We start from the raw sequence: 27,781 nt of genomic DNA on the forward strand, positions 1-27,781 counted from the left end.
TCCATCAGTTCTTGGTATGAAGAATCTTTCTCTACTCACCTGGAAAATTAATTAACAGCTCAGTATATAACTTTAGAAGCAAAATGCTGAGAAAGAAAAAGAAGGAAGGAAGGAAAAAGGAAAACATGGTAGGGGAGGAAGGAGGAGAAGGAAAGAACAAAACAGGGAAGGAGAAAGAGAAAAGAGGTAATAGAGCAGGGGACAGGGGAGATAAATAGATTGAACCATCATAATGATACTTTTTAATCTTGTAAAGTTTCTTTCACATGCACTTTTTGTTTTAAACGGTCTCATCATTACAAAACACTTCCAGGTACAGTACAAAGAACTTTTCCCCTGGAAACTATTTGAGAATAAGTTGTCACTCTGAAGCCTTATCATCCCAGACATCACCCCAGATAGTCTAGCATGTATTTCTATCAAAGACATTCTCTTACCGAACCACTGCATGACCATCAAATTCAAGAATTTAGTATTGATCATTGTCACTGCTGAGTTCTCAAACCTGTTTCAGTTTCCTCTATTATCCCAATAATATCCTTTATAGCAAATAGACCCAGTTCAGAAATGCGTATTACATTTAGTTGTCAAGGTCTTTAATTTCCGTATTCTCAACTAATCTCTTAGTCGTTGCTTGACTTTTGTGCCCTTGACACTTCTAAAGATGATATTAATGGGTGTTATTTTGTAGGATATCCCTCAGTTGTGTTTGTCTGGTATTTTCTTATGATTAAGTTTAAGTTTTGCAATTTTGGCAGAAATAGCACAGAAGTTCAGAGAAGACAATGGCACCCCACTCCAGTACTCTTGCCTGGAAAATCCCTTGGATGGAGGAGTCTGGTAGGCTACAGTTCATGGGGTTGTGAAGAGTCGGACACGACTGAACGACTTCACTTTCACTTTTCACTTTCATGCACTAAAGAAGGAAATGGCAACCCACTCCAGTGTTCTTGCCTGGAGAATCCCAGGGACGGGGGAGCCTGGTGGGCTGCTGTCTGTGGGATCACACAGAGTCAGACACGACTGACGTGCCTTAGCAGCAGCAGCAGCAGCAGCAGCACAGAAGTTATTCTCTGTTCTTTACATTGCATCCTCGCAGATGGTGGGGCTTCTTAAGTGGCGCTTGTGGTAAAGAACCTGCCTGCCAGTGCAGAAGACAAAAGAGGCATGGGTTGGATCCTTGGGCCGGGAAGATCCCCTGGAGTGGGAAAAGGCAACCCACTCTAGTATTCTTGCCTGGCAAATTCAATGGACAGAGGAGCCTAGTGGGCTATAGTCCATGGGCCACAATTGAGCAACTGAACACACACACACACACACACACATATCTTGCTGTTAATATTCTTGATATTCACTTTGATCACTTAAATAAGATGGTGTAAATAAGACTTTATTGTAAAGTTAGTCTGTTTTCCTTTGTAATTATGTTTTGTAGTAAGCTATTTTGTAAATATACAATTCCTCATCAGATTCATTCATTTATTTACTCACATCAGTGTGACCTCATAATGTCTTATTTTAGTTAATAAGTTATAATCCGCTGCTATCATTATTTATTTTAATATTCAAATTGTCCCAAGTGTGGTCAGTGGGAGCCCCTCAAACTGGCTCTAGTATCCTTGTGACTGTTTTCAGCATTATTTGAGCATTTCCATGCTTTTTAGCACAAGATGTTACAGGCTTTGCCCATCTCAGTCCTGGAATCAAGAGGGCATGAGAGCCCAGTAGTCCTGGCTCCCAGGTTCTTGAGTGCAGACTCGGTAGTTGTGGCCCACAGGCTTAGTTGCTCTGTGGCATGTGGGATCTCCCCAGATCAGGGGTCAAACCTGTGTCTCCTGCGTTGACAGGCAGCTTCTTTACCACTCAGCCACCAGAGAAGCCCTAAAATAGACTTATTCTTAACTGTACGATTAATATATCTGATGAGGAAAAATTATAAATTTCTGTATGGCAGAACAATCAAACTAAGTTAGAACTGAAACACACATAACACACCCCAGCATGTCCCCATTTGGGATAGGCCTCTCCCAGTGTGCAGTATACATCTCTGTTACATATTAACCAGATCTCCTGGGGCAGGAGGCTATAATCAACCTTTGAGGAGAATACACCTATTCTTCAGACACCAGTGTCGTAATTTTAAGATTAATATTTCTTTTTCCATCCCATACAGGGGTTCTCAGTGAGCTAGAGACTTGCTCTGTACATACACACTTGACCAAACATTTCTGATGAACTATATAATTTAACCTGTTAATACGATGCATGATTCTTTGTCTAACTGCATCTCTAACTGCTGACTAGTGGAACAGTCCTCAGAAATTTCTGACTGTCTCTGGGTTATAATCTTCAGTTTGGCTTGAATAAATTTCTCTTTTTTTCTTGGCTTGATGGTTAATTGAATTTTTGTCCACATATGTATACGTTGCATTATTTGACAAAGTTATCAAACAGTTCTGAAACTAACATCTTCCTTCCATGCTAATCTCATTGCCTTTTTAGAGGCAAACACTATTATCAGTTTGGTATATATCTTTTCAGGGCTTTCCTGGTGGCCCAGTGGTAAAGAACCTGCCTTGCCAATGCAGGAGACTCAGGTTTAGTCCCTGGGTTGGGAAGATTCCCTGGAGAAGGAAATGGCAACCCACTCCAGTATTCTAGCCTGGGAAATCCCATGGCAGAGGAGCCTGGCAGGCTACAGTCCATGGGATAGCATATATCTTTTCATATCTTTCCTTTGTATTTACATGTATAACTCTCTCTATATAAGCATATATCTTTGCTTTATTTTTAAAGTAAATGCTATCCTACATTTGTTGTCCTTCAGTTCTGTTTTCTTAAAAAAAGACTTAACATATCTCTTGGAGTCACAGATTAGCACATATAGATCAGCCTATCTCTGTTTATTAATGTACTGTATAATATTTTGTAGAATGGATTTACTATGGTTTCCTAGACCATTAATTCATTTCCATTGTTTTATTACAAACAGTACTGTGGTGAACAGCCTGACCATGCTTTCTTAAGCTCACGTGTGGCTCTTTCTCACATAGGTAATGGAATTTCAGGGTCAAACATTTAAATTTTCATAATGATAACAACAACTAGCATTTGCCAAATATATAATAATTGTTATACATACTGTATATTTTTACATTTATTTTCTCTTTGGTTCTCACCGAAATTTGCTACCATAATTATTCTTATTGTGTACATGAGGAAGCTAAAGAAAAGTGACTCCAAGTCATAGAACTAAGTGGTAGTGCCAAGATATTAACCCAGGTAGTTTAATTGCAGAGATCTTGGTCCTAACTACCTTGCTGTATTGATTCAGTGATCTCTTTTCCATCATCATGGGGGGAAAACTACACTATTAAATATTTATCTTACAGTGTGCTCTATTGTATTAAGGAAAGGTTAATTGTGGTACTATTAGTTGTTTTTGTTTCTAGCATACGTTCTGTGCCCCAGAAGCTTAGAGATATCATTATCCAGAACTCCTCCCAAATTAAGGTTCCTATTATTATTATTTTGGCCTCACTGCATGGCTTCTGGGATCTCAATTCCCTGACCAGGGACTGAACCCAGGCCATGGCTGTGAAAGCCTGGAATCCTAACCGCTAGGCCACCAGGGACCTCCCTAGGTTATTAATGAAGCAAGACTTATTAATAGATTTTTAAAATTGGATATCTACCAGGTCATAAAACAAGCTTTAATAAATCCAAAAGAATTGAAATAATACAAAATGTGGTCTCTAATCACAGTGGGATGAAATTAGAATTCAGTAATAGAAGGAAATTTGGGAAACTCACAAAAAAGTGGGTATTAAGCATAATATTCGTAGAAAGCCAATGAGTGAAAGAAGAAATCACAAGGAAAATTAGAAAATACTTTGAATAAATGAAAAGAGAAACACAACATACCAAAACTTATGAGATAAAGTTTGCTAAAGCAGTGCCTAAGAGGGAGATTTATAACTATAAACACCTACATTGAAAAAGAAGAGTGATCTCAAATCAATAACTTTCCACCTTAAGAAATTAGAAAAAAGAGAGGAAACTAAACACAAAGCAAATAGAAGCAAGGAAACAGTAAAGGTTAGAATAAAAATGAATGAAATAAAGAATGGAAAAATAATGTTAATTAAAAGAACCATAAATTCTTTATTTGAAAAATCACCAAATCCTAATAAAATACTTTAAAAACTAAAAAAAAAAAAAAAAAAGATCACCAAAATTGACAAACCTTTAGCTAGGTTACCCAAGAAAAAAGATTAAAATTATGTTTCAGAAGTGAAAGTGGTAACATTATTACTAACCTTACAAAAGGAAATGGTTTATACTATGAACAATTGTATACCAACAAATTAATTAACCTAAACGAAATGGACAGATAACTAGAAAGTCACAAACTATTGAAACTGACTCAGTCAGAAATAGAAAATCTGAATAAACCTATAACTAGGAAAGAGATTGAATTAGTAATCAAAAATCTACCAACAGAGAAAAACTCAGGCCCAGATGGCTTCACTGATCAATCTGTCAAATGTTACAGTAGAATTAACACCAGTCTGTCACAAAACATTCCAAAAAGGAGTTCCCAACTTGCTCTGTGGAGGCAGTATTATTACCGTGATACCAAAACCAGACAAAGAACATCACAGGAAAACTACAGACCAATATTTACGTTCATTGTGTCTATGAATGTAGAAACAAAAATCCTCAAGAAAATATTAGCAAGCCAAAATCAGCAACATATAAAAAGATTATATACCATGATTTATACAAGGTTGTTCAACACATGAAAATCAATGTAATACACTATTAGTAGAATAAAGGACAAAAAACATGATCATGTCAATTAGTACAGCAAAAATTTTTGACAAAATACAACATCCTTTCATGATTAAAAAAGAAAAACAAGCTAGGGCTAGCAAGGAATTTCATTAGTTGGATAAAGTTCATAGCCACATATTTACTGGTGAAAGACTAATAATTCCCCTTTAAGGTCAGGAATAAGACAAAGGATGCCCTTTCTTACCACCTCTATCCAACATTGTATTGAAGGTTCTAGCCAGGAAAATTATACAAGGAAAAAAAAGTAAAAGATATCTACTTTAAAAATGAAGAAATAAAACAATCTCCATTGATAGATGACATGTTTTTGTATATATATAATCCCAAGAAAACCAATAGAAATGTGCTAGAACCAATAAATAAATTCAGCAATTGTTGGAAGAAATTAAAGGCAACTTAAGTAAAAGAAAAGAATCTCATGCTCATGGATTAGATAACAATATTGCTAGGATGACAATACTCCACAAGTTAATTTGCAGATTTAATACAATCCCTATCAGAATCCCAACTGGCACTTTTATAGAAATTGACAAGTGGATCCTAAAATTCACATGGAAATGTAAGTTACCCAGAATAGCAAAAACAATCTTGAAAAAGAAGAACAAAGTTGGATGAGTTAGTCTGTTAGGTCTGCCATGACAAAATGCTATCAACTGAACAGCTTAAACAACAGAAATTTATTTTCTTAGAGTTTCAGAACCCAAAGGCCCCCGTCTCCAAATACCATTACACTGGGAGTTGGGGCTTCAACATATGGATTGTAGGTGGACACAATTCAGACTAGAGCAACCTCATTTAACTTTAATTTTCTCCTTAAAATCTCTATATCCAAGTATAGCCATATTGGGGGTTAGAGTTTCAACATGTGAATTTGGGGAAATACAATTAGGTTCTTAATGCTAGAAGACTTATGCTTCTTGATTTCAATGTTTACTACAAACCAGTAATCAAGGCAGTATACCTACTGGCAAAAGTCTAGACATGCAGATCAATGGCATAGAAATGAGAATCTAGAAATCTTAAAATTATCAATCATAAATTGATATTTGACAAGGGTGCCAAAACAGTTCGGTGAGGAAAAAATAGTGCTGGATTCACCAAATGGTTTGCTGTTGTAATAACTAGATATCAACATGTGAAAGAGTGAATTTTAACCCCTACATCATATCATATACAAAAATTAACTCAAAATGGATCTTAGGCTTAAATGCAGGTCTTAAAGTATAAAGTTATCAGAAGAAACTCTAGGTGTAAATACTCATGACCTTTGGATTAGACAGTGGTTTCTTAGCTATGACATCGAAAGCTCAAGTGACAAGACTTTCCTGGTGGTCCAGTGGTGAAGGCTCCACGCTTCCAATGCAGAGGGCGTGGGTTTGATCCCTGGTCAGGGAGCTAAGATCCCGCATGCTGCATGGCCAAAAAGCTCAAGTGACAATAGAAAAAAATAGATAAATTCAATTTCATCAAAATTAAAAGCTTTTGTGTTTGATGGGTCCCATCATGAAAGGGAAAAGACAACTAACTCATAGATTGGGAGAGAAAATGTGCAAGTTATATATCTGAGGAGGTATTTGTATCCAGAATACATGAAGAACTCTTACAACTCAACAGGAAAAAGACAAATAGCCAAGTGAAAAATGGGCAAAGATTTTGAGTAGTAATTTCTCCAAAGAACATATGCAAATGACCAAGTACATGCAAAGATGCTTAGGGTCATTAGCTTTTAGAGAAACATACATCAAAACTACAATGAGATATACCACTTCACACCCACTGGGATGGCTAAAATAAAAAGACAGACATTAACAAATGTTGAACACGTGGTTAAACTGGAGCCCTCATGCATTGCTGGTGGCGTTGTAAAACTTTGAAATGTTTGAAAAACAGTTTGGCAGTTCCTCAAAACGTTGAATATAGAGCTACCATATGACCCAGCAATTCCATTTCTGTGTTAGTGCAAGAAAATTGAAAGCATATGGTTCACACAAAAACTTGCAATCAAATATTCATAGCATTATTCATAGTGGCCAAAAAATGGAAATATAAACAGATGAAAGTATGCATAAAAATATACAATATTTTGTATATACAATGAGTAGAATACATTCTATTCATACAATGGAATATTATTTAGCAATAAAAAGGAGTGAGGTATGGATACATGGTACAACATGGTAAACCTTGAAACATTATGCTATGTGAATGAAGCCAGTCCTAAATGAACACATATTGTATGATTCTATTTTTTTTTATGTGCAAGATGTTCACCATAGCATTGTTTATATAACAAAGAGCCAATAACAGGGTAAAGACTGTGTTATTACACAATCATATGAACTAATTATTTGCAGTCTGAAATATATGCAAAGTGAAAGTGAAAGTGAAGTCACTCAGTCGTGTCCGACTGTTTGCGACCCCGTGGACTGTAGCCCACCAGGCTCCTCTGTCCATGAGATTCTCCAGGCAAGAATACTGGAGTGGGTTGCCATTTCCTTCTCCAGGGGATCTTCCCAACCCAGGGATCAAACCCAGGTCTCCTGCATTGGAGTCAGATGCTTTAACCTCTGAGCCAAAGTATTTCAGGATTTTACAGTACAAGGAAATAATAGCCATTATCTTTTAATAACTTACAATGGAGTATATAACCTATAACAATATTGAATCACTATGTTGTACACCTGAAACTAATATGTTGGGTAGCCTGCAGAGTTCATTTGGGTTTTTCCACAAGCTGCTGCTGCTGCTGCTGCTGCGTCTCTTCAGTCATGTCTGACTCTGTGCGACACCATAGATGGCAGCCCACTAGGCTCCTCTGTCCCTGGGATTCTCCAGGCAAGAACACTGGAGTGGGTTGCCATTTCCTTCTCCTGTATAATTCTATTTTAATTAAATGTCCAGAACAGGCGAATTCATAGAAGTTGAAAATAAATTTGTTGCTAGGGAGAGGAAGGAATGTGGAGTGACTGCTAATGAATTTGGATATTTTTTCAGGTTGATGAAAATATTCTAAAGTTAGTAGTGATAGCTGTACAACTCAGGATATGCTAAATACTACTGATATATATGCTTTTAGAAAAGTGAATGTAATGCTATGTGAATTATAGCTCAGTAGAACTAGTATTTTTTATTTTTTGACAGATATTTATTTCTCTATAGCCATTATTTTGCAATAACATTAAAAATATTTTATTTTATATTGGAGTATATTTGATTTACAATGTTGTGTTAATTTTGGGTATACTGCAAAGTGGTTCATTTATACATATACATATATCTCGGCTTCTCTGGTGACTCAGATGGTAAAGATTCTGCCTGCAGTGTGGGAGACCTGGTTTCGATCCCTGGGTTGGGAAGATCCCCTGGAAGAGGGCATGGCAACCTACTCCAGTGTTCTGGCCTGGAGAATCCGCGTTGTCAAGGTGCCTGGCAGGCTACACAGTCCATGGGGGTTGCAAAGAGTTGGACATGACTGAGTGACTAAGCACAGTGCAGCACATGGATATATTTGTTCTTTTTCCACTTCTTTTCCATATAGGCTATTACAGAGTGTTGAGTAGAGTTCCTTGTGCTATATAGCATGTCTTTGTTGGTTATCTATTTTATATATAGCAATGTATATCTGTTAATCCCAAATTTCTAATTTATCCCCCCTGCGCCACCTTTCCCCTTTGTTAAACATGTTTGTTTTCTAAATCTGTGCATCTGTTTCTGTTTGTGAGTTCCTTTGTATCATTTCTGTCGATTCCACATATAAGTGATATCATGTGACATTTGTCTTGACTTCACTTAGTGTGATAATCTCTAGGTCCATCCATGTTGCTGCGAATGGCATTATTTCATTCTTTTTTACGCCTGAGTAACATTCCATTATATGTATGCACCACATCTTCTTTACCCATTCATCTGTTGATGGACACTTAGGTTGCTTCCATATCTTAGCTATTGTAAATAGTGCTGCAGTAAACATTAGGGTGCATGTATATTTTTGAATTATGGTTTTCTCTGGATATATGCCCAGGAGTGGAATTGCTGGATCATATGGTAGCTCTATTTTTAGTTTTTTTAAGGAACCTCCATACTGTGTGCTTTTAGAAAAGTGAATTTTATGATATGTAAATTATAGCTCAGTAAAGCTGTTATTTAAAAATATATATATGGCTTGAAGGAAGAGTAGAGATTTCCAGATTATAAGAAAGGCTCCTTCTTTGCAGCAGGAGTTTAAACACCACTGTCAGAAACCTTACCTCCTCTCCTCCCCACCACCCAGCTAAGCCCCTCACTAGAGTGCTCTTAGGATTGAATAGCTTTTGATTTTTCAGGCAGCTGCTGAGGTCTGGGTCTTTCAGACAGTGCTCTGCTTGAATGCTCTCTCTTTTCCTGAATGCTGGGGGACTCAAAGTGACCTGGAAGTCAGGAGATGGAGAGAGAGGAGAGAAGTGGGTAGGGGTGGTGGTAGGGGATCTTGTCAAGCCCAGATCCTCCCCCCTTCTTAAGGGAAAAGACAAGATGGGCAGGGCAGCCTCAAGGTCAACCTCCTCCCACCCCCTTAAGTCTGTATTGTCATTTGGGTGTCCAGTCTCCCCGGAGCCCCATGCCCATGCTTCTACCTGGGAGATGCTTAGGGTGGTGGGCCCAAGGATGCTGGGTCCAGTGGTGCATGGCAACCACCTGGGGAGAGCACCAAGTGAATGCAGTAAGCCCTAAGCACTGGCAACTCCACTCTGCCCTTCCAGGTCCTGCTGCTGGAAGGCCCCACCTCACCTCCTGGGCTGCTCTTACTGGCAGGGGCTAAAAACTCCAGGATTGCCCTAGGGACATATTGTGATTAACCCTGCCCCACAAATACCAAGTGTTTTCCGAGTGCATTCCCTCATTCTAACAAGGAGCCTGAGACTGCTACTGCAGTTTGTGTTTGTTACACCCTGGATCTGAGCGTCCTCTCCAAATCACTTTTGCACTTATTACATGCAAGTGAGTTGGGATGCATCCTCACAAAAACAAATACCTCCAGGGAAATGATAAAGTTCAGGTTTACAGAAGAGCTAGAAGAAACTGAGATCTGAAATTTAATGATCAAAGGGAAAAATAAAAAAGCTCTTTGAAGTGGGTGAAAGAGAGGGACTTGCAGAATACTTCTGAGGCCATCATAGCCAAGTAACATTTTTCTATAGGCTGCAAGTAAAAGCAAACCCTTTTTGAAAACTTCCTGATGTCGCCTGTGTTTTTGATGTGTGCATGAGGAGTATCACCATCTTTACTGTAGTTATACCTTTCAAATCTTTGCATTGCTTGGTTATCTTTAACACTGAACATGCAACTCTGTTTCAAGTGGACAGTATACTCTCGTTTAAAATGATTTTTTTGGCAGCTGTCTACCACTTGGCTTATGGGATCTTAGTTCCCCAACCAGGAATTGAACTCGTACCCTCAGCAGTGAAAGCACAGAGTCCTGACCACTAGACCACCAGGAAATATCCCTATACTCTCATTTTAATAAAGAGAATGCTTACTGTTTCTGGTCTATACTATGACAAAAATCAGTGTTTATACTGGTATGTTAAATACTATACTCAACTTAATGAAAGTTGAAGGTGAGATCTCAGTTTTAAAGCTGTCCTAATTGGAATTTTAAACACTGTAGAATTCACTGAGAGAAGGAATTAGAAAACAGAATCAACAACATAGCTACTCTTCCTGTACTCTCTTAGTGATCTTTGAAGAACAGTCCTTTTTAACTTATTAATATCTATTACAATAATAGTAACTCCCACTTAGGAAGTATTAGGTGCCAGGCATAGGGCTAGGTCAGATAAGGCAATGGTAGCCCACTCCAGTACTCTTGCCTGGAAAATCCCATGGATGGAGGAGCCTGGTAGGCTGCAGTCCATGGAGTTGCTAAGAGTCAGGCATGACTGAGCGACTTCACTTTCACTTTTCACTTTCATGCATTGGAGAAGGAAATGGTAACCCACTCCAGTGTTCTTGCCTGGAGAATCCCAGGGACAGAGGAGCCTAGTAGGCTGCCATCTATGGGGTCGCGCAGTGTCAGACACGACTAAAGCGACTTAGCAGCAGCAGCAGCAGCATAGGGCTAGGTGCTTGATGTAGTCTTAGTGTTGTCCATAATTTTATAAGCCATAATTATCTTCTAGTTTTTTAAAGTGATAAGCCACATTGGTTAGATTCGTTGATCTTTTGTAATCCTGTATTTAAAAAGAGAAGGTAAAAACCAAAATCCATTAATTATACAGCCTAACTACAAAATTGTAGAGAAAACACAAGTAATTTGAATAATAAATTTTGGGTATATTCAAACTATTTTTAGATAGTTTAAGTTCAGAATATTATAATCATATTTACTTGTAATTCATGAATTTGAGAGTGAAATAAGTGATATTTTTGCTTACTTTTGCCTAAGAAAGTCTTAAAGCATATAAATCTATATAAAAGATTACTCAGTTAGGATTGATTAAGACAACAGGATGATTTTAAATTTCTCTCTGTGTGTGTATGTCATGTATGTGTGTATTTAAATTTCTCCAGTAAGATAAATCTACAAGAGGGGCAAAAAGCCTGAGGAAGATATGGTGCCTTTGAGAAAGAAAGCTTTTAAAAGTACATTTTCCCCCATTCATACAGTTCCTCTGATGCTTTCCTTCAGAAAAGGCAGTTTATTTCAGATATTTGACTTAGTTTACTTACTGTAAGTCTCCAATTATAGACATGCGTCTAAAGCGTCACCATGTCCTTCATGCTGTAATTGATAGCATTTCAGCTTCGCTCACAACCTTTGAGTTTAGCACCTTCTTGAAGAACAGACATTGAGTGGTTGGGATTTGTGGGGCCAGAAGACAGTGACAGCTCCCTTCTGGGATACAAACAATTAGTGTTTTCTATATATTCTAGAGACCCTTAGCCTTCCCCCCACTCTAGTCCTCCACTATTTGGTTGAGGGTATGCTGCTCCCCATTCCATGTTTTGTGTCAGAGCCAGACCACCAAATCTAAAATTTTATTTAGGCCCCAGCCCACCACAACATCATTGCTATTTTTATGTTTCTAGTGATATTATCATATTGTTAGATTTAGGATTACTGATGCTATTAATATAGGCAGGATGTGTACAGAAATTTCTTTTTGCACTGTTTTTCCTCTGAGAGACATAACAGTGATGTTTCTTGCCAGTGCATGGGGCTATTGGGAAGCTCACTCTCCATGGAAATTTAAGAATACATACTGAGATTGAGGTTATTGGTTATCAATAACCTCAGATATGCGGATGACACCACATTTACAGGAAATGAAAAAGAACTAAAGAGCCTCTTGATGAAAGTGAAAGAGGAGAGTGAAAAAGTTGGCTTAAAACTCAACATTCAGAAAACTAAGATCATGGTATCTGGTTCCATCACTTCATGGCAAATAGATGGGGAAACAATAGAAACAGTGACAGACTTTATTTTCTTGGGCTTCAAAATCACTGCAGATGGTGACTGCAGCCATGAAGTTAAAAGACACTTGCTCCTTGCAAGAAAAGTTATGCCCAACCTAGACAGCATATTGAAAAGCAGAGACATTACTTTGCCAACAAAGGTCCATCTATTCAAAGCTTTGGTTTTTCTAGTAGTCATGGATAGGTATGAGAGTTGGACTTTAAGGAAAACTGAGCACTGAAGAATTGATGCTTTTGAACTGTGGTGTTGGAGAAGACTCTTGAGAGTCCCTTGGACTGCAAGGAGATCAAACCAGTCCATCCTAAGGAAAGCAGTCCTGAATATTCATTGGAAGGACTGATGTTGAAGCTGAAACTCCAATACTTTGGCCACCTGATGCGAAGAACTGACTCACTGGAAAAGACCTTGATGATGGGAAAGATTGAAGGCAGGAGGAGAAGGGGACGACAGAGGATGAGTTGGTTGGCTGGCATCACTGACTCTGTGGACATGAGTTTGAGTAAGCTGTGGGAGTTGGTAATGGACAGGGAAGCCTGGTGTGCTATAGTCCATGGGATCGCAAAGAGTCGGACACAACTGAGTGACTGAACTGAACTGAACTAAGACTGAGTGTTTAAATCCAGGGCCTAATAGAGCAGAAATCTGCACTCATTTTAAATTCTAAAACTTGAGACAGAATGGCTCTCAGGCTTATTCCCAAAGGCCAAAAGGAGAAGGAGGCATATGTCAGAATTAGAGATAAAGTGATGAGGATAGGTTTTCAATGTATGTCGACCCACCGTCTCCCAATTTTGATACAAGTCACTCTAACTTCTACTTGGGGAATCTGTAATTGAAGGATGACGCTTGGGGAAAAAGTGGTTTAAAACAGTTGATTGAGGGCTTCCCTGAAGGTTCAGTGGTAAAGAATCTGTCTGCCAGTGCAGGAGACATGGGTTTGATCCCTGATCTGGGAAGACCCCACATGCCACAGAACACCTAAAACTGTGCACCACGACTGTTGAGCCTATTGGTCTAGAGACTGGGAGCCACAACTACTGAAACCCAGATGCCGCAACTACTGAAGCTCGCACACCCTAGAGCCTGGGCTCCACAGCAAGAGAAGCCACAGCAATTAGAAGCCTGTGGACTGCACCAGGAGTAGCCCCTGCTTGCAGCAACTAGAGAAAGCCTGAGCAGCAGTGAAGACCCAGCACAGCCAAAAATGGAAAAAAATTATTTTAAAAAAAAACACACAAAAGCAGTTGATTACTTATGTTAGTATCTATAAAGGAAAAATACGTTGATCTGAAGGGGACTTGGCCAGACTTAGGCCTAGCACTTAGGACTTAGGCCAGAAAAGCAAAATCACAGAGGTAGACTTCGACCAGTGGAGGATCGAACAGAGATGAGACAGAGGTGACTTATCAGGCTTCACCAGCATCACAGGTAGTTTTTCCCTTAAAAACTGGCTACCTTTGTTCTGACTTCATGCTTATCATGCAGATTTCTGATTACTAATCCGACTTCCAAGGTATTCAGGCACCTGGATGCTAAGGATGAACGCCTTCTGAAGTCTAGAAAAAGACTGTTCTGAGCATTAGTGTATTTACTATGGAGCATGTGTGTGCAGCTTGTGAGTGTAGCTGGTTTGAGTCAGATGCTCTGAGTGCCTCTCTAGGAAGTCAACAGTGCTGAGGCCATTCTCCAAATAGTGGTTAACTGATCAAGTTAGTGTCATCTTTGAGAAGAGTGCCATCCAGCTTCCTCTTGCAGACTCTTCAGTCTTATCAAACCTCTTATTCTTCCTTATGCCCCTCTCCAATGATTCTTCCTTTTGAAATTACTTGGAAATCTAGAAGTTTTCCAGTAGTGTTAGAAATCTAATAAGAGCAGTATTCAAACCTACCGGGAAAAAAAATGCAAATTGCTAAGTATTTTAGTCACATAGTCTATATAGTAACCTGGCAGTGTAGAAGTATTTGTCTATTGTTCCTTCTTTTTTACCTTTCTGGTTGGCAGAACTCCTCCATCTATTTTCCCTTGGTCAGTGAAGTATACCTCCTGACCAGCCACCCAAGCCAGAAACCCGGTGCATCTTTGTTTTCTCACCTCTTCTTTGCCAATGTGTCATGTCAGTCATCAAGACCCTCATCATTTCTAGCTTGAACCATTACAGTAGTCTCCTAAAGTTTTCTTTAAACACTCTAATCTGTCCTTCAGGTTGTTATCAAAGAAGCTGTCATTTAAAAAGTATATCTTTAAAAAGAGCATATCCACAGTTATTGCTTTTCTATGTGTGAACTGGTAGGTTCCCTCTATATTTAACATGGAATATGGGCTCTTCATACCTGGCTGCTTCCCCCTCCCCTAGAGACTCTGTCCTTCTTCCTCTCTGGGTTACCCTCTCCCTGCCCTCTCCAGTGATGGTCAGCTGGCTCGCCAGATTGCTTCATTCCTCTGCACACTTGAATTTGACATACATAAGCTTGTCTTTCTTGATGTTTCAGCAGCATTTCACACCATGGTGTAGTCCCTCTATTTTGAAATACCTTTTTCCCTTGATTTCCATGTCATTCTTTCTGAACTTTCCTCTGCCTCTCTTGAATTTCTATCCTTTTTTTTCTGGGTACACCTCTTCCACTCAGCCTTTATATGTTGGACTTTCTTCAGGTCCAGACTTAGGTTCTTGTTTTCCCTCTTAAATCTGCTGAGCTCTGCTCTGTATCCAGTCATTTACTATAAGGGATTTTTATACTTGGCAAAAGTATATAAAGATCACTTACAGTACAGATAATGCATGTTTTTCTCATAGCTCTTTAGTTACCGTGGTAGAGTGAAGATACTTCTCTGTGGTTTGGGTCAATGAGAACTGCCATGACATGTCAAGAGCACCGGTTTTGGGGAGTGGAAGCCCACCCCATAATGAGCTCTCTTCAGTTTGACCAAATAGTATCTTCCAATGTCACTTTGGTCCCTTATTCTGCTGTTGTATAAAATGATTAGATTTTAGCCACCCTACCTCATCACCAAGGGGTTAATCCTTGCAGTTCATCAAAGAGCCTTTGACTTGTCACAGTCTTTACTAAACTAGCTGAAACAGCTAGGTAGAAATTAGGGCAAGATTTGGTCTTTCATTTAGATGAAAAGTTTTCTTCTGGGTTATAAATTAGAACTGGTAGTTGAGACTCTGCATAGTGTTTACTGTAGTCGAGGTCTCTGTCAGGAAATTATTCTGAACAAAGTTAAAAATACTTCTAAAGGAAAGAATTATTGAGTAATCAAGATGTAAATGTCTGAGCGATGAAAAATGTGCTGACTGCTTCTTGGAATTGCTCCACCCGAAAAGCACGTTCCTGACATTCCGTTTACAATACTCAAGAAATGAAATCCTGGATAGTTGTAAAGGGTTAATGCAGGAGTCTCATGGGGATGTGACTTAGCACTGAAGAAGTGATGACATTGCCAGGATTGACTAGGAGGCATCAGCATGGAGAAGAAAATTTAACCCTTAATATATCGAATATTTAACTTTAACAAAAAGATTAAGATATTATTGCAATAGGCATTTTACATAATGGAGCATAAGCAAGATATTTTTATTTGCATTTTATTGTTTCTAATCGATGTGTAGAACAGAAGAAATTGGGACCTGTCCCTTTAATAAAGCCTTGTTTACCTACCCTCTCCCAGTAGGAGTGGCTTGGGAACCTGTAGAGTGAGGTGTAACTTCCAGTTCTGCATTCTGACCGGCAGCCTGGAAAAGAGCGCCGGTGCTGCAAACCAGGAAGTGACAAATAATGTGCTTTAAGTTATAGTAGAGCTTGTCTTTTATAAGGAAAATCCATAACAAAACTAGAAGATTAGAGCAGTGATTTTACATAACTGTCATTAAATGTTTGGAACTCTACTGTAGAGAAACCTTGCAGTGTACTAAGAATACAAAGCTTTCAGGGCTAGAAATTGATCTGACTTTTGAGCCTTATCTGATTACTGGTTGATTCGTCTCAGCAGACTGAAAGGGGAGCCTTCCTCCCCATTGTTCCCAGGTAGGTGGTCAACCTTTGTTTAAGATTTAAATTTTCTTTAAGGTTACCTAACCCAGGTTTGCTGCTGATTATTGAAAGAATTATGAATATCAGTCTGGGTATATGTTTTAGTGTTTGAATATTCAACGTGGCTATAAATAATCATTTTTGTGACTTTGTATCAACTTTGTAGAAAAAGTCATTTTTAACAAATTAGCAAATCTATAAGTGGCAAATTAAATGAGTTCTATTTTGTTTTCTCTTAACCTTATATATTTGTATTGAATTAATAGATTAAAATATATTGAAGTTACTCTATTAACTTCCCGATAGTATATGATAATGTATTTAAAACATTTATATATGTAGTCAAATAAAATTGTATTTTTATTGTTACTATTTTACTCATAAGTTTCATTTCTTTCGAACTTAGGAAGCTGTCAGAGTGTATAGCTCATTGTTTATCTACTTGTTTTAGTTTGTTTTTTGAATATTTTGATACCTATTATTTCCTGAAGAGTTTTTATAAAAGCTTAATCTTCCATAAGTATATTGAAATATTGCTTGTTTCTCTTTATAAAGTTAACCATGCATTTATGATATTGAAAGTGTTTCAAAGATAACATCTTTGGAATATATCAGTTATAATTATCAGAGCTAATTATCAGTATTAGCTAACTGCTATTGTGAAAAAAAAAAAAAAGCTATTCACAAATGGTTCTTCTGGAGTGAGAGTCAGACAGGTTGGGGAACCTTTAGGATCAAGCACAGTTGTTTCTTAACTTTCTCTACCACTAGTGATCCTTGTTATTTTTATTCTATGGACACTATGCTTCAAAAGACTTTCTATCCACCAATTAAGTAATGTATATTAAATAATAAAATGTTAGAACCTTATTGTTTACTGTTTATTAGACGTTCATTATTTCCAATGAGAGTTTCTTATCAGCCTGAGATAAACACTCTAGGTTAATAGAATTCAGCCCCAAACAAAGTGACCTGACATTTTACCCAGCTTGAATAACTTTATTGTTGGTAACTGTTTGGATATTTTTGACTTTTTGAAATAATATCTGAAGTTTCAACAGCTACTCTTATGAAATGCTAGTCATCTGGGAACTAGCAGTCTAAAGTGCAGAAATTTTGTTCTTAATGTCTCTGAGTTTCCATGAAATGATGAAGGTCATCTAGTGTAACATAACAAAGATACCAAAGCTACTAGACAGAGCGGATAAACAGAGAGAGGGAAAAAAAGGAAATGTGGTATTTGTTGTCGGGAATAGCTGGGAAGAATTCAAGATATCTGTATATTTTGGCCTTGTAAAATCTCTGTATTTATCCCTACTACTTCCTCACTTAATATTTTTACTCCAAGTAGTTTGATACAGAGTTTGCTGACTTCAGAACAAATATTGTTTGTGGTTTTCATGTATTTATTCTATATTTTTATATAGACTTCCGCTTCCTAATTTTTTAATTTCTCCATTTCCTCCATTTGTTGTATTCTTTCAGCTGAAGACCCTTCTATAATGTGAAGCCTTTTCTGATCATCCTAAACCACGCTAATGTTCCTTTCCTTTATACTTCTATATCATGTTGATTCCATCAGTTCTTTAGTACGTAATAATGTTATAGTTTGTCCTATTTAACTTTTACATAAAAGTTTCCCATGTTTTTTCAACTATATTTTAATAAGTTGTTAGAGAACAAGTAGGATATCATTTTATCCTTTTTAGTATCTAGTGTAGTAATATACATTTGTGTGCTTTAGTCGCTAACTTGTGTCTGACTCTTTTGTGACCCCATGGACTGTAGCTCACCAGGCTCCTCTGTTCATGGAATTTTTCAGGCAATATTACTGGAGTGGGTTGCCATTTCCTTCTCCAGAGGATCTTCCCCAACCTGGGGATCAAACCTGCATCTCCCACATTGCAGGCAGATCCTTTACCATTGAGCCACCTGAGTTGTCCTATACATTTGGTAGGTTCTAAATAAATATCTGTTGAATGAATGAGAGAAGTAAAGAATCTTGACAGCAATTGCTTCATGTAATGCTGCCTCCCTCTACCTAGCTTAATTATGTAATTAACCATCTATAATGTTTCTAAAAATCAGACCATTGATTTTCATACTATTTTTGTTTTCCTTTGTAATACATGAGTTTTTTATATTAGATTATTTAACCCTGATGGACTTAACAGAAATGGAAGATATTAAGGAGAGGTGACAAGAATACACAGAAGAACTGTACAAAAAAGGGTATAATGACCCAGATAACCATGATGGTGTGGTCACTCACTAGAACCAGACATCCTAGAGTATGAAGTCAAGTGGGCCTTAGGAAGCATTACTAAGAACAAAGCTGGTGGAGGTGATGGAATTCCAGCTGAGCTATTTTAAATCCTAAAAGATGATGTTGTGAAAGTGCTGCACTCAATATGCCAGCAACTTAGGAAAACTCAGCAGTGGCCGCAGGACTGGGAAAGATCAGTTTTCATTCCAATCCTAAAGAAAGGCAATGCCAAAGAATTTCAAATTACCACACAATTCTGCTCATTTCACATACTAACAAGGTAAAGCTCAAAATCCTTCAACCTAGGCTTCAACAATATGTGAACCGAGAACTTCCAGACGTCCAAGCTGGATTTAGAAAAGGCAGAGGAACCAGAGATCAATTGCCAGCATCTGTTGGATCATAGAAAAAGCAAGGAATTTCCAGAAGAGCATCTGCTTCTTTGCGCTAAAGACCGACGTGTGGATCACAACAAACTGTGGAAAATTCTTAAAGAGATCACCTTACTCGCCTCCTGAGAAACCTGTATGCAGGTCAAGAAGCAACAGTTAGAACCAGACATGGAACAATGGACTGGTTCCAAATTGGGAAAGGAGTACGTCAAGGCTGTATACTGTCACCCTCCTTATTTAACTTATATGCAGAGTACATCATGGAAAATGACGGACTGGATGAAGCACAGGCTTGAATTAAGGTTGCTGGGAGAAATATCAATAACCTCAGATACACATATGACACCACTCTAATGGCAGAAAGCAAAGAGCCTCATGATGAAGGTGAAAAACAAGAGTGAAAAGCTGGCTTAAAACTCAACATTCAGAAAATGATCATGCCATCCAGTCTCATCACTTCATGGCAAATAGATGGGGAGACAGTGACATGTTATTTTCTTGGGCTCCAAAATCGCTTTGGATGGTGACTGCAGCCATGAAATTAAAGATATTTAGGGGAGCCTGGTGGGCTGCCGTCTGTGGGGTCACACAGAGTTGAACACGACTGAAGCGACTTAGCAGCAGCAGCAGCAGCAGCAGCTCCTTGGAAGAAAACCTATGATGAACCTAGATAGTGTATTAAAGGAAAGGTCACTTTGCTGACAAAGGTCTATCTAATCAAAGCCATGGTTTTTCCAGTAGTCATGTATGGATATGAAAGTTGGACCATAAAAAAGGCTAAGCACTGAAGAACTGATGCTTTTGAACTGTAGTGTTGGAGAAGACTCTTGAGAGTCCCTTGGACTGCAAGGAGATCAAACCAGTCAATCCTAAAGGAAATCAACCCTGAATATTCTTGGAAGGACTGACAGTACCTTGAAGCTGAAACTCCAATACTTTGGCCGCCTGATGAGAAGAGGCAACTCATTGGAAAAGACCCTGATGCTGGGAAAGATTCAAGGCAGGAGCAGAAGGGGATAACAGGATGAGATGTTTGGATGGCATCACCGACTCAATGGACATGAGTTTGAGCAAACTCTGGGAGATGGTAAAGGACAGGGAAGCCTGGCATGCTGAGGTACATGGGGTTGTAGAGAGTCAGGTATGACTGAATGACTGAACAACAACCAGTGATACTTATAAAGAAAGAACAAGCTGAACTTTATGAAAAATAAACAAAAATAAAGACTTCCCTGGTGGTCCAGTGATTAGACTGCACCTTCTAGTGCAGCAGGTATGGGTGTGATACCTATTCAGAAAGCTAAGATCCTACATGCCTCACAGTCAAAAAACCAAAGCATAAAACAGAAGCACTATTGAAACAAATTCAATAAATATTATAAAAATGGTCAACATTAAAAAAACTTTAAATAAAAATAAAAAAGGAAATATTCTAAACTCCAGACTTTTGCATTTTAGGAAAAGATAGTTAAAAATTTACTGATATATGAGGTTTCACATATAGTTAAAATATTCCGATACATTATAAATTAAGGGGAGGGGATTCTGAATTGATTGGAATTCTGAATGGTGATCCACCACCCTGGTATACTGGTTGGACTGCAAAATTTAAATTACAGATTAGTAATTGCCAGACACTATGAACAAATTATTTTATAAAAAGAGGAATATCTTTAAATATCTCGCCTCCCATTCACAGTAGTTATTATAGTATGCATTTAAAAATCATCTACCTATTTCCAGTATCAACTCTGTCAGATACATTCTGTTAACCTACTTTTTATGGATGCAGAAAACTGACATCTAGAAGGTAAAGCAACTCCAAAGCCATACACTAGTAACTGCACAGCTGGTTATTTTGATGTCAGAATTCATGTTTTGAGTTACTGTGTTATAATTTGTTATGTTCCCAATGGTTAGGCTAATCTTTGTGTCATTCTAGAGCTTGACCAGACAGGAATTCTGGCAGCTGCTCCAGGAGAATTATGGCACTGAGCTAGGCTTAAATGCTGAAGAGATGGAGAACTTGTTCATGTCAACTGAGGATACTGTGCAGCCAAGGTACCACAAAATGTTTTGAAATGTCAAGATTTATCAATCTTTAGTCAAAGCAGAAGTATTTTAAACTATTAATACAGTCTTTCTATTTCACCTTGGGTGAAATTTGCCTCTTGCTTCTCTGTAAAGGAATGAGTGAAAGATGTGGACAATGAATAGTTTGTTAACTGGTAAGGAAATACAGATCAGATGATATAATTCTAAGTTTTTAATTGTCACCTAGAATTTGCATAAAGCATGGGGTTAGTAAACCTTTTTATTAAGGATATGGAGAAGTACCTACCAAGTACTTCGCTCATTTATTGTTTAGCTGCTCAGTCGTGTCTGACTTTTTGTGACCCCATGGACTACAGCATGCCAGGCTTCCCTGTCCTTCACTATCTCTCGGAGTTTGCTCAAACTCATATCCACAGAGTGATGTCATCCAACCATCTCATCCTCTGTCATCCCCTTCTCCTCCTGCCTTCAGTCTTTCCCAGCATCAGGGTCTTTTCTAATGAGTTGGCTCTTCACATCAGGTGGCCCAAAGCATTGGAGCCTTAGCTTCAGCGTCAGTCCTTCCAATGAATATACCAATGAATATCCAATGAATATTTCCTTTAGGATTGACTGATTTGATCTCCTTGCTGTCCAAGGAACTTTTAAGAGTCTTCTCCAGCACCACAGTTCAAAAGCATCAATTCTTTGGCACTCAGCCTTCTTTCTCTGGGTTGGGAAGATCCCCTGGAGAAGGAAATGGCAACCCACTCCAGTACTCTTGCCTGGAGAATCCCATGGAAGGAGGAGCCTGGTGGGCTATAGTCCATGGGGTCGCAAAGAGTCGGACATGACTGAGCGACTTCACTTTCACTTTCAGCCTTCTTTATGGTTCAACTCTCACATCCATACATGACTACTGGTAAAACCATAGCTTTGACTATATGAAATATGCCACCTAAAATACATATAACAATAAAGTAAATCAGCTGGAAGATATTTTGAGGGTACAAAGATAATATGACTTTTCCTCAAGGATACCCTAGCGTCATGTTGACTTGTAGCTGGCGCTCAATAAATATTTGAATGCATTGATGAAAGAGCTTATAGCACTATGGAAAATGCAAATACTTGTAATAGAGGGTTGAAAATGATAAGGGCCAAAAAGAGCGATAGGTAATGTGGGAAAAATTCAGAGTAGAGAGAGACAATTTTTGACTGATGGGAATTCACTTGGAAGAGTGGACATTTTTATTAACTTGTCAAATGAAAGTGCATTTTGTCCAGTGGTAGTTGAGATCAAAGCAGTACAAATAACTCAGGATAATACATGAAAATTCTGCAGTAAGCATTATGCTAAGTCAAAGGAGCCAGTCACAAAAGATCATATATTGTACGATTCCACCTATACGAATTGAAGTCCAGAATCAGTAAATCCATGCAAATAGAGAGTAGGTTAGTAGTTGCCAGGAACTGGGGGAGAGGAAGAATGGAAGTGACTGCTAATGGATATAGGATTTCCTTTGGGGTGATAAAAATGTTCTAAAATTAAAAAGTGGTGATGGCAGTAAACAACTGTATTATACACTTTATTTTTTTTACTTTTTATTTTTTTTATTTTTTTATTTTTTAAATTTTAAAATCTTTAATTCTTACATGCATTCCCAAACATGAACCCTCCTCCCTCCTCCCTCCCCATACCATCTTTCTGGGTCATCCCCATGCACCAGCCCCAAGCATGCTGCATCCTGCGTCAGACATAGACTGGCGATTCAATGAATGACATTCTAACATGTATACTATTATACACTTTAAACTGGGTGAATTTTATAGTATATGAATTAAAACTTAATGAAAAATTTGGTAAATTATTTATTTAAAAATTCTATAGCAAATAAGTCTTAAGATGGAAAGCTTTTGAAGTCTCAATGTGTGTACATATCCAGATAGTCTTCTAGTTATACTGATCCTATTTATATTGTATCAGCATAGCACTAATATTTTGCAGTCTTTTTTTTTTTTTTTTAACATGGGTTACACATGTATATTAGTTTTCTGTAAAGCTAAAAATTTCCACTGGACTACTCTCCTTGTAAAGTTTACTAGCCTCTCTCAGGTACTGGAGTTGGGTAGAAAAGCACTTGACATAATGCAGAGAGCCTTGGATGGTGGTAAAGAAGATCTGGATTCTAGTCTTAACTTTACCACCTAGTAGCTGAGCAGACTCAGGCAAATCGCTTAGCCTTTCTGATCCTCAGTGTATTCCTCTGTGAAAGGAGGCAGTTAAACTAGGTGATCTCCAAGGTCCCTGCCGACTTGAAAAGTTTCTAGTCTTTGAAGACAGAAAGAGTAAATATTTTGCATCTGCTGCTTTGTGCAGTGTACCACAGCGTAACAGCCAGCTTTTCCTCGGGTGGCTGAGTGCTTTCTAGAAGAAGATGTGGCAGGATCCTCGTTTGCTCTGCTACTCTTTTCCCGTTCTTTCAACCTCTGAGAGAAGTGTGTCTGCCTCACACCTTTCCAGACCTTTATTTCCTCTGCTCTTTCATCTTTTTTCTCTTCACTTTCAGTCTTTTCTTCACTCTCCTTCCTCTTTTTTTATTTTTCCACAATCCACCTCCATCCTTAAAATCCTCAGCTACAGACGCTCAGCTCGTAGTTTCGTCTTTAGGAGCCGTTTTTCCTGTTCCCTCAAGGTGCTGCCATTCTACTGGCCGGGAGTAGATCTAAGTATTACTTGAGTGGAGTAGTGTAGTGTAGACTCTTCTGGCTTTTCTGTTTCTTTCTCAGGATAACTTGGCTTCAGATGTCAGGCTGCTACTTTATTTTAGAAGAGCTTTACATCTAAATATAGTAATGATCAAATAGTAATACTAATTGCTCAATGAAGTTGAGCACTGGAAATGAGATCCTTCTGTGCTCCTTTTATATTTCATACACTTTCCTTTTTTTGTTTTTCCCCTCCCTGAAAGAAGAAAAGCAAGCCCCAAGGCATTTATTGTAGTCTGTGTCCCTATGATCATTTGAGAAGTTTCTCCTTTAACCTTAGGAATTTTTGTTCTCAGGAATGAGGAGAGCATGGACTGATGGATGGGCTCTGTGCTCAGACGTCAGGAGGTTCCCCTTCTCAGAGAGATGTGCTATCTCAGCTGGGACTGAATCTGAAGGGAGGGGATGAGATCTAAAACTGCCTCCTGGTGCCATCTGGCATCCAACTCAAACGTTTACCTTGACCCTTTCGAAGCATCTTCATTGTTCACAACTAAAACTTAAACAAGCAGTGTTCAATGTATTAGTTGCTGTTATGGCCATTTGTATTTGGTTCATTTTTAAATGGTTTCTGAAGTTTGTAAAATCTTACATAAGCATATTTTATTTTCAGCAGTAAGATCAATTTGCATGTGAGTTATGAAAATAACTTTGTTATAGGTGGAAGCTTATTTGTTGCTTTAAAAAAATTGTCTTCAAAATGCTTTATAATAGAAAGGGACCTGAATGAGGAGACTAAATCATTTGTTTGTTCAGAAGTAAACTTGTTTACATTTCTATGCTCTGTTTCTTACAGAAGTCCAGGAAGAAGCAGCCTGGATGACTGTGGGGAGAGAGATGAAAAATTATCCAAGTCAATCAGTTTTACCCATGAATCAATTAGTCGGGTTTCAGAATCAGAGTCAATTGAAGGAAATTCACCAAAAGGGGTTGGTATATGATTCCCTTTTAAAATCTATCTGATATTACCATGTTTTCATCATAATGGAAGATCAAATAAAAATATAGTATACCAAATATTTAAACACTTAAGATGTGAGGCTGCTCTTTTATTTTAGGGCAAGAGTTTTAAGCCTTTAAAGTAGCAGAGATTACATGGGAATAATACGTGTTTCTGTTCAGACCTGGATATGGTGCAGAGTTAACCAGGCAGTTTCCTGGACATCAGTCTGTAAGGAGGATGCGTGCATGCTAAGTCGTTTCAGTTTTGTCTGACTCTTTGTGACCCTGTGGACCGTTGCCTGCTGGGCTCCTCTGACCTTGGGATTCTCCAGGCAAGAGTACTGAAGTGGGTATTCGTCAGCCATGCTGTCCTCCAGGAGATCTTCCCGACCCAGGGATCAAACCCACATCTCCTGCAGCTCCTGCATTGCGGGAATTCTTTACTGCTGAGCCACGGGGAAAGCCCCTATCAATTTTTAAAAATAAATAAGGTGGAAAAATTCATAGCAGAATTGTTCTCAGAGTAGATAGTGTATGTAATGGAAGGATCAGTTTTGAAGGGGAGGTGAGAACCCTGAGCACCGTGCTCGAGTAACAGCAAACGCTTGTTAAACTACTAAATCAGGTGTACGTGCTAAGTTGCTTAGTCGTGTCGCATTCTTTCCAACGCTATGGACTATAGCCCACCAGGCTCCCCTGTCCATGGGATTCTCCAGGCAAGAAATGGGTTGCCATTTCCTTTAGGGGATCTTCCCAGAGATCAAACCCATGTCTCTTTTTACATCTCCTGCATTGGCAGGTGGGTTCTTACCACCAGCACCACCTGGGAAGCCCACTGAATCAGACACATCCAGTTAATTTTCATAGCTAGTTAGCCAGTTAGAGTTTCCCTGATAGCTCAGTTGGTAAAGAATCCGCCTGCAATGCAGGAGACCCTGGTTCGATTCCTGGGTCGGGAAGATCCCTTGGAGAAGGGATAGGCTACCCACTCCAGTATTCTTGGGCTTCCCTTGTGGCTCAGCTGGTAAAGAATCCGCCTGCAATGTGGGCGACCTGGGTTTGATCCCTGGGTCAGGAAGTTTCCCTGGAAAAGGGAAAAGCTACCACTCCAGTATTCTAGCCTGGAGAATTCCATGGACTGTATAGTCCATGGTGTTGCAAAGAGTCAGACACGACTGAGCGACTTGCACTTTAGCTAGCTAGTTTCTTCCTTTATTTTTTCAAGTATTATTATAAGCCTATCAATTTTTTAAAAAGTTTTGGTGAGTTTCTATCATCAAAGTCATCATTATTATTACTTTTTATATTCAGATTGTCCCCTCTGCCAATGGGAGCCCCTTCAAGTTGGCTCCTCTGTCCTTTTGAAATAATCAATTATTTTTGACAGCTTCCTTTCTTTCTGGTACGATAATGTGTCCCAAGCACATTTTTTATATTTTCAGTCCCAGACTTAGTATCAGCTACTTGTCTAATGAGCCATCGATTTTAGTGAAGGATGGCACTTAGAAACCACATTCTAAGTGATGAGAGTGTGCAGCTTTTGTTCTTCTGATTGGTGATGCAAATTTTGGGCCATTGCTGAATTTCTTATTTTAAATCAAAGCATTGACTTCAAACTCTACCTCTGCCGCTTTCTAACTATATGACCTTAAATAAATTAATTACTTAACCTCTCTATGCCTTTCTTTTTTCAACAATAAGATGAGGACACTAATACCCCATTTGAATTTTAACGTAAGGACTAAACTAATTAATATATGTGGAAGTACATTGAATAGTCCTTGACACGTATTAAGTATTCAATAACCATAATCTATTATAGTTGAATGGAGAAGGAAATGGCAACCCACTCCAGTATTCTTGCCTGGAGAATCCCATGGATGGTGACCCTGGAGGGCTACAGTCCACAGGGTCACAAAGAGTCGGACATGACTGAAGCAACTATGGCACATGTTATAGTTGATGAATCTGTGTGTGGCCATCAGTGGATCCCTTATACCTTCTCTCATGGAGCTCCCAGCATCTGTTGTGAATAAATGTTTGGGAAACATTGAAATAGATTATGTAAAAGGCCCACAAGTTTTCAGCTTGTTTCAGGCGACCATCATGCATCTATCTCAGTGTGATTTTGTGTTGTGGATTTCACGTAAAACTCATTCATCAAGAGATACTTAGGAACTTACTACTTGTGTAAGGGAGGTGATTCTGAATGCCAATCCCCTTGTATGCTTTCACTGAGAAGAACAAGCCACTGAGTTTGGGGGTTTAACAGGACAGGGGATCTCTTGCAGTCCCCTTATCCCTTTACACAAATCTGACTTTGAGGCTGGGTTTTCAGAACTATTAATATTAACATTCCTTGAGTCCTTCCTACAGCTTCTTTGACAATGTCTTCTGTGCCTGTTCTCGAGATAGTTAATCTATTGGCCCTTCTAGTTTTGTTCCTAAAGGAAGTCATACTTTCTCTAAGAAAAGGAAATGGATGTAGAGGAGTAATTTAATGTTTTAAGTTTGATTATATATTCACTAATGTTTAGGATAGATGTTTTCAGTTTATGGAATACAAGTAATCTAGAAGTTTGGTCCCTTTTTGTCTTTTACATTCAAGAGGAGACGTACAGTGAGATTCTCAGATATCAAATATCATGTCACTTTGTTTCATTTTTACTTCCAATAAGGTTGGTAATAACAAAAAGTTAGAAATAGAATTTCCTAAGAATAAGTTTTTAATGTTACAAAATTAATAATCTCTTTAAAGATTCAGGAAACATAGAAAAGTATACAAAGAAATACAAATCATCTGGATGCTAACCATTCAAAAATAGCGATGTTGCTTTTCCTATAGGTATCTGTCCATGTTTGTTAAAATAGGAATTAAATCTTAATTAAAAAAAGAAATATGTGTGGAAGCTTACTCTACTTAGCATCTATAGAGGTCCTAGGTCAGCTAATAAGCATGTTGCTTTGTAGTGTGGAACTCCTGAATAAATCAAGGCTTGATTTTGACAGTAATCTCTGATTGAAAAGTCAATCC

General features: G+C 38.4%; 1 protein-coding gene across 8 annotated transcripts in view; it reads left to right on the plus strand.

The window, feature by feature from the left end:
* Positions 1-27,781, plus strand: part of GRAMD1C (GRAM domain containing 1C) — a 98,417-nt gene that overhangs the window by 39,611 nt on the left and 31,025 nt on the right. For 4 of the 8 annotated variants that reach the window (XM_060417887.1, XM_027980053.2, XM_027980055.2 and 1 more), the window contains 2 exons: positions 20,945-21,063; positions 24,602-24,734. In XM_060417887.1, coding sequence (XP_060273870.1) covers positions 21,020-21,063; positions 24,602-24,734 — 177 coding nt within the window. In that variant the 5' untranslated portion in view covers positions 20,945-21,019. Of the gene's footprint in view, positions 1-16,031; positions 16,339-18,166; positions 18,298-20,944; positions 21,064-24,601; positions 24,735-27,781 lie in introns of those variants that run through there. The other 4 variants (XM_060417892.1, XM_060417874.1, XM_042231617.1 and 1 more) reach the window with 2 other exon arrangements.

The sequence above is a fragment of the Ovis aries genome, chromosome 1, assembly GCF_016772045.2.
Source record: "Ovis aries strain OAR_USU_Benz2616 breed Rambouillet chromosome 1, ARS-UI_Ramb_v3.0, whole genome shotgun sequence".
NCBI lineage: Eukaryota > Metazoa > Chordata > Mammalia > Artiodactyla > Bovidae > Ovis > Ovis aries.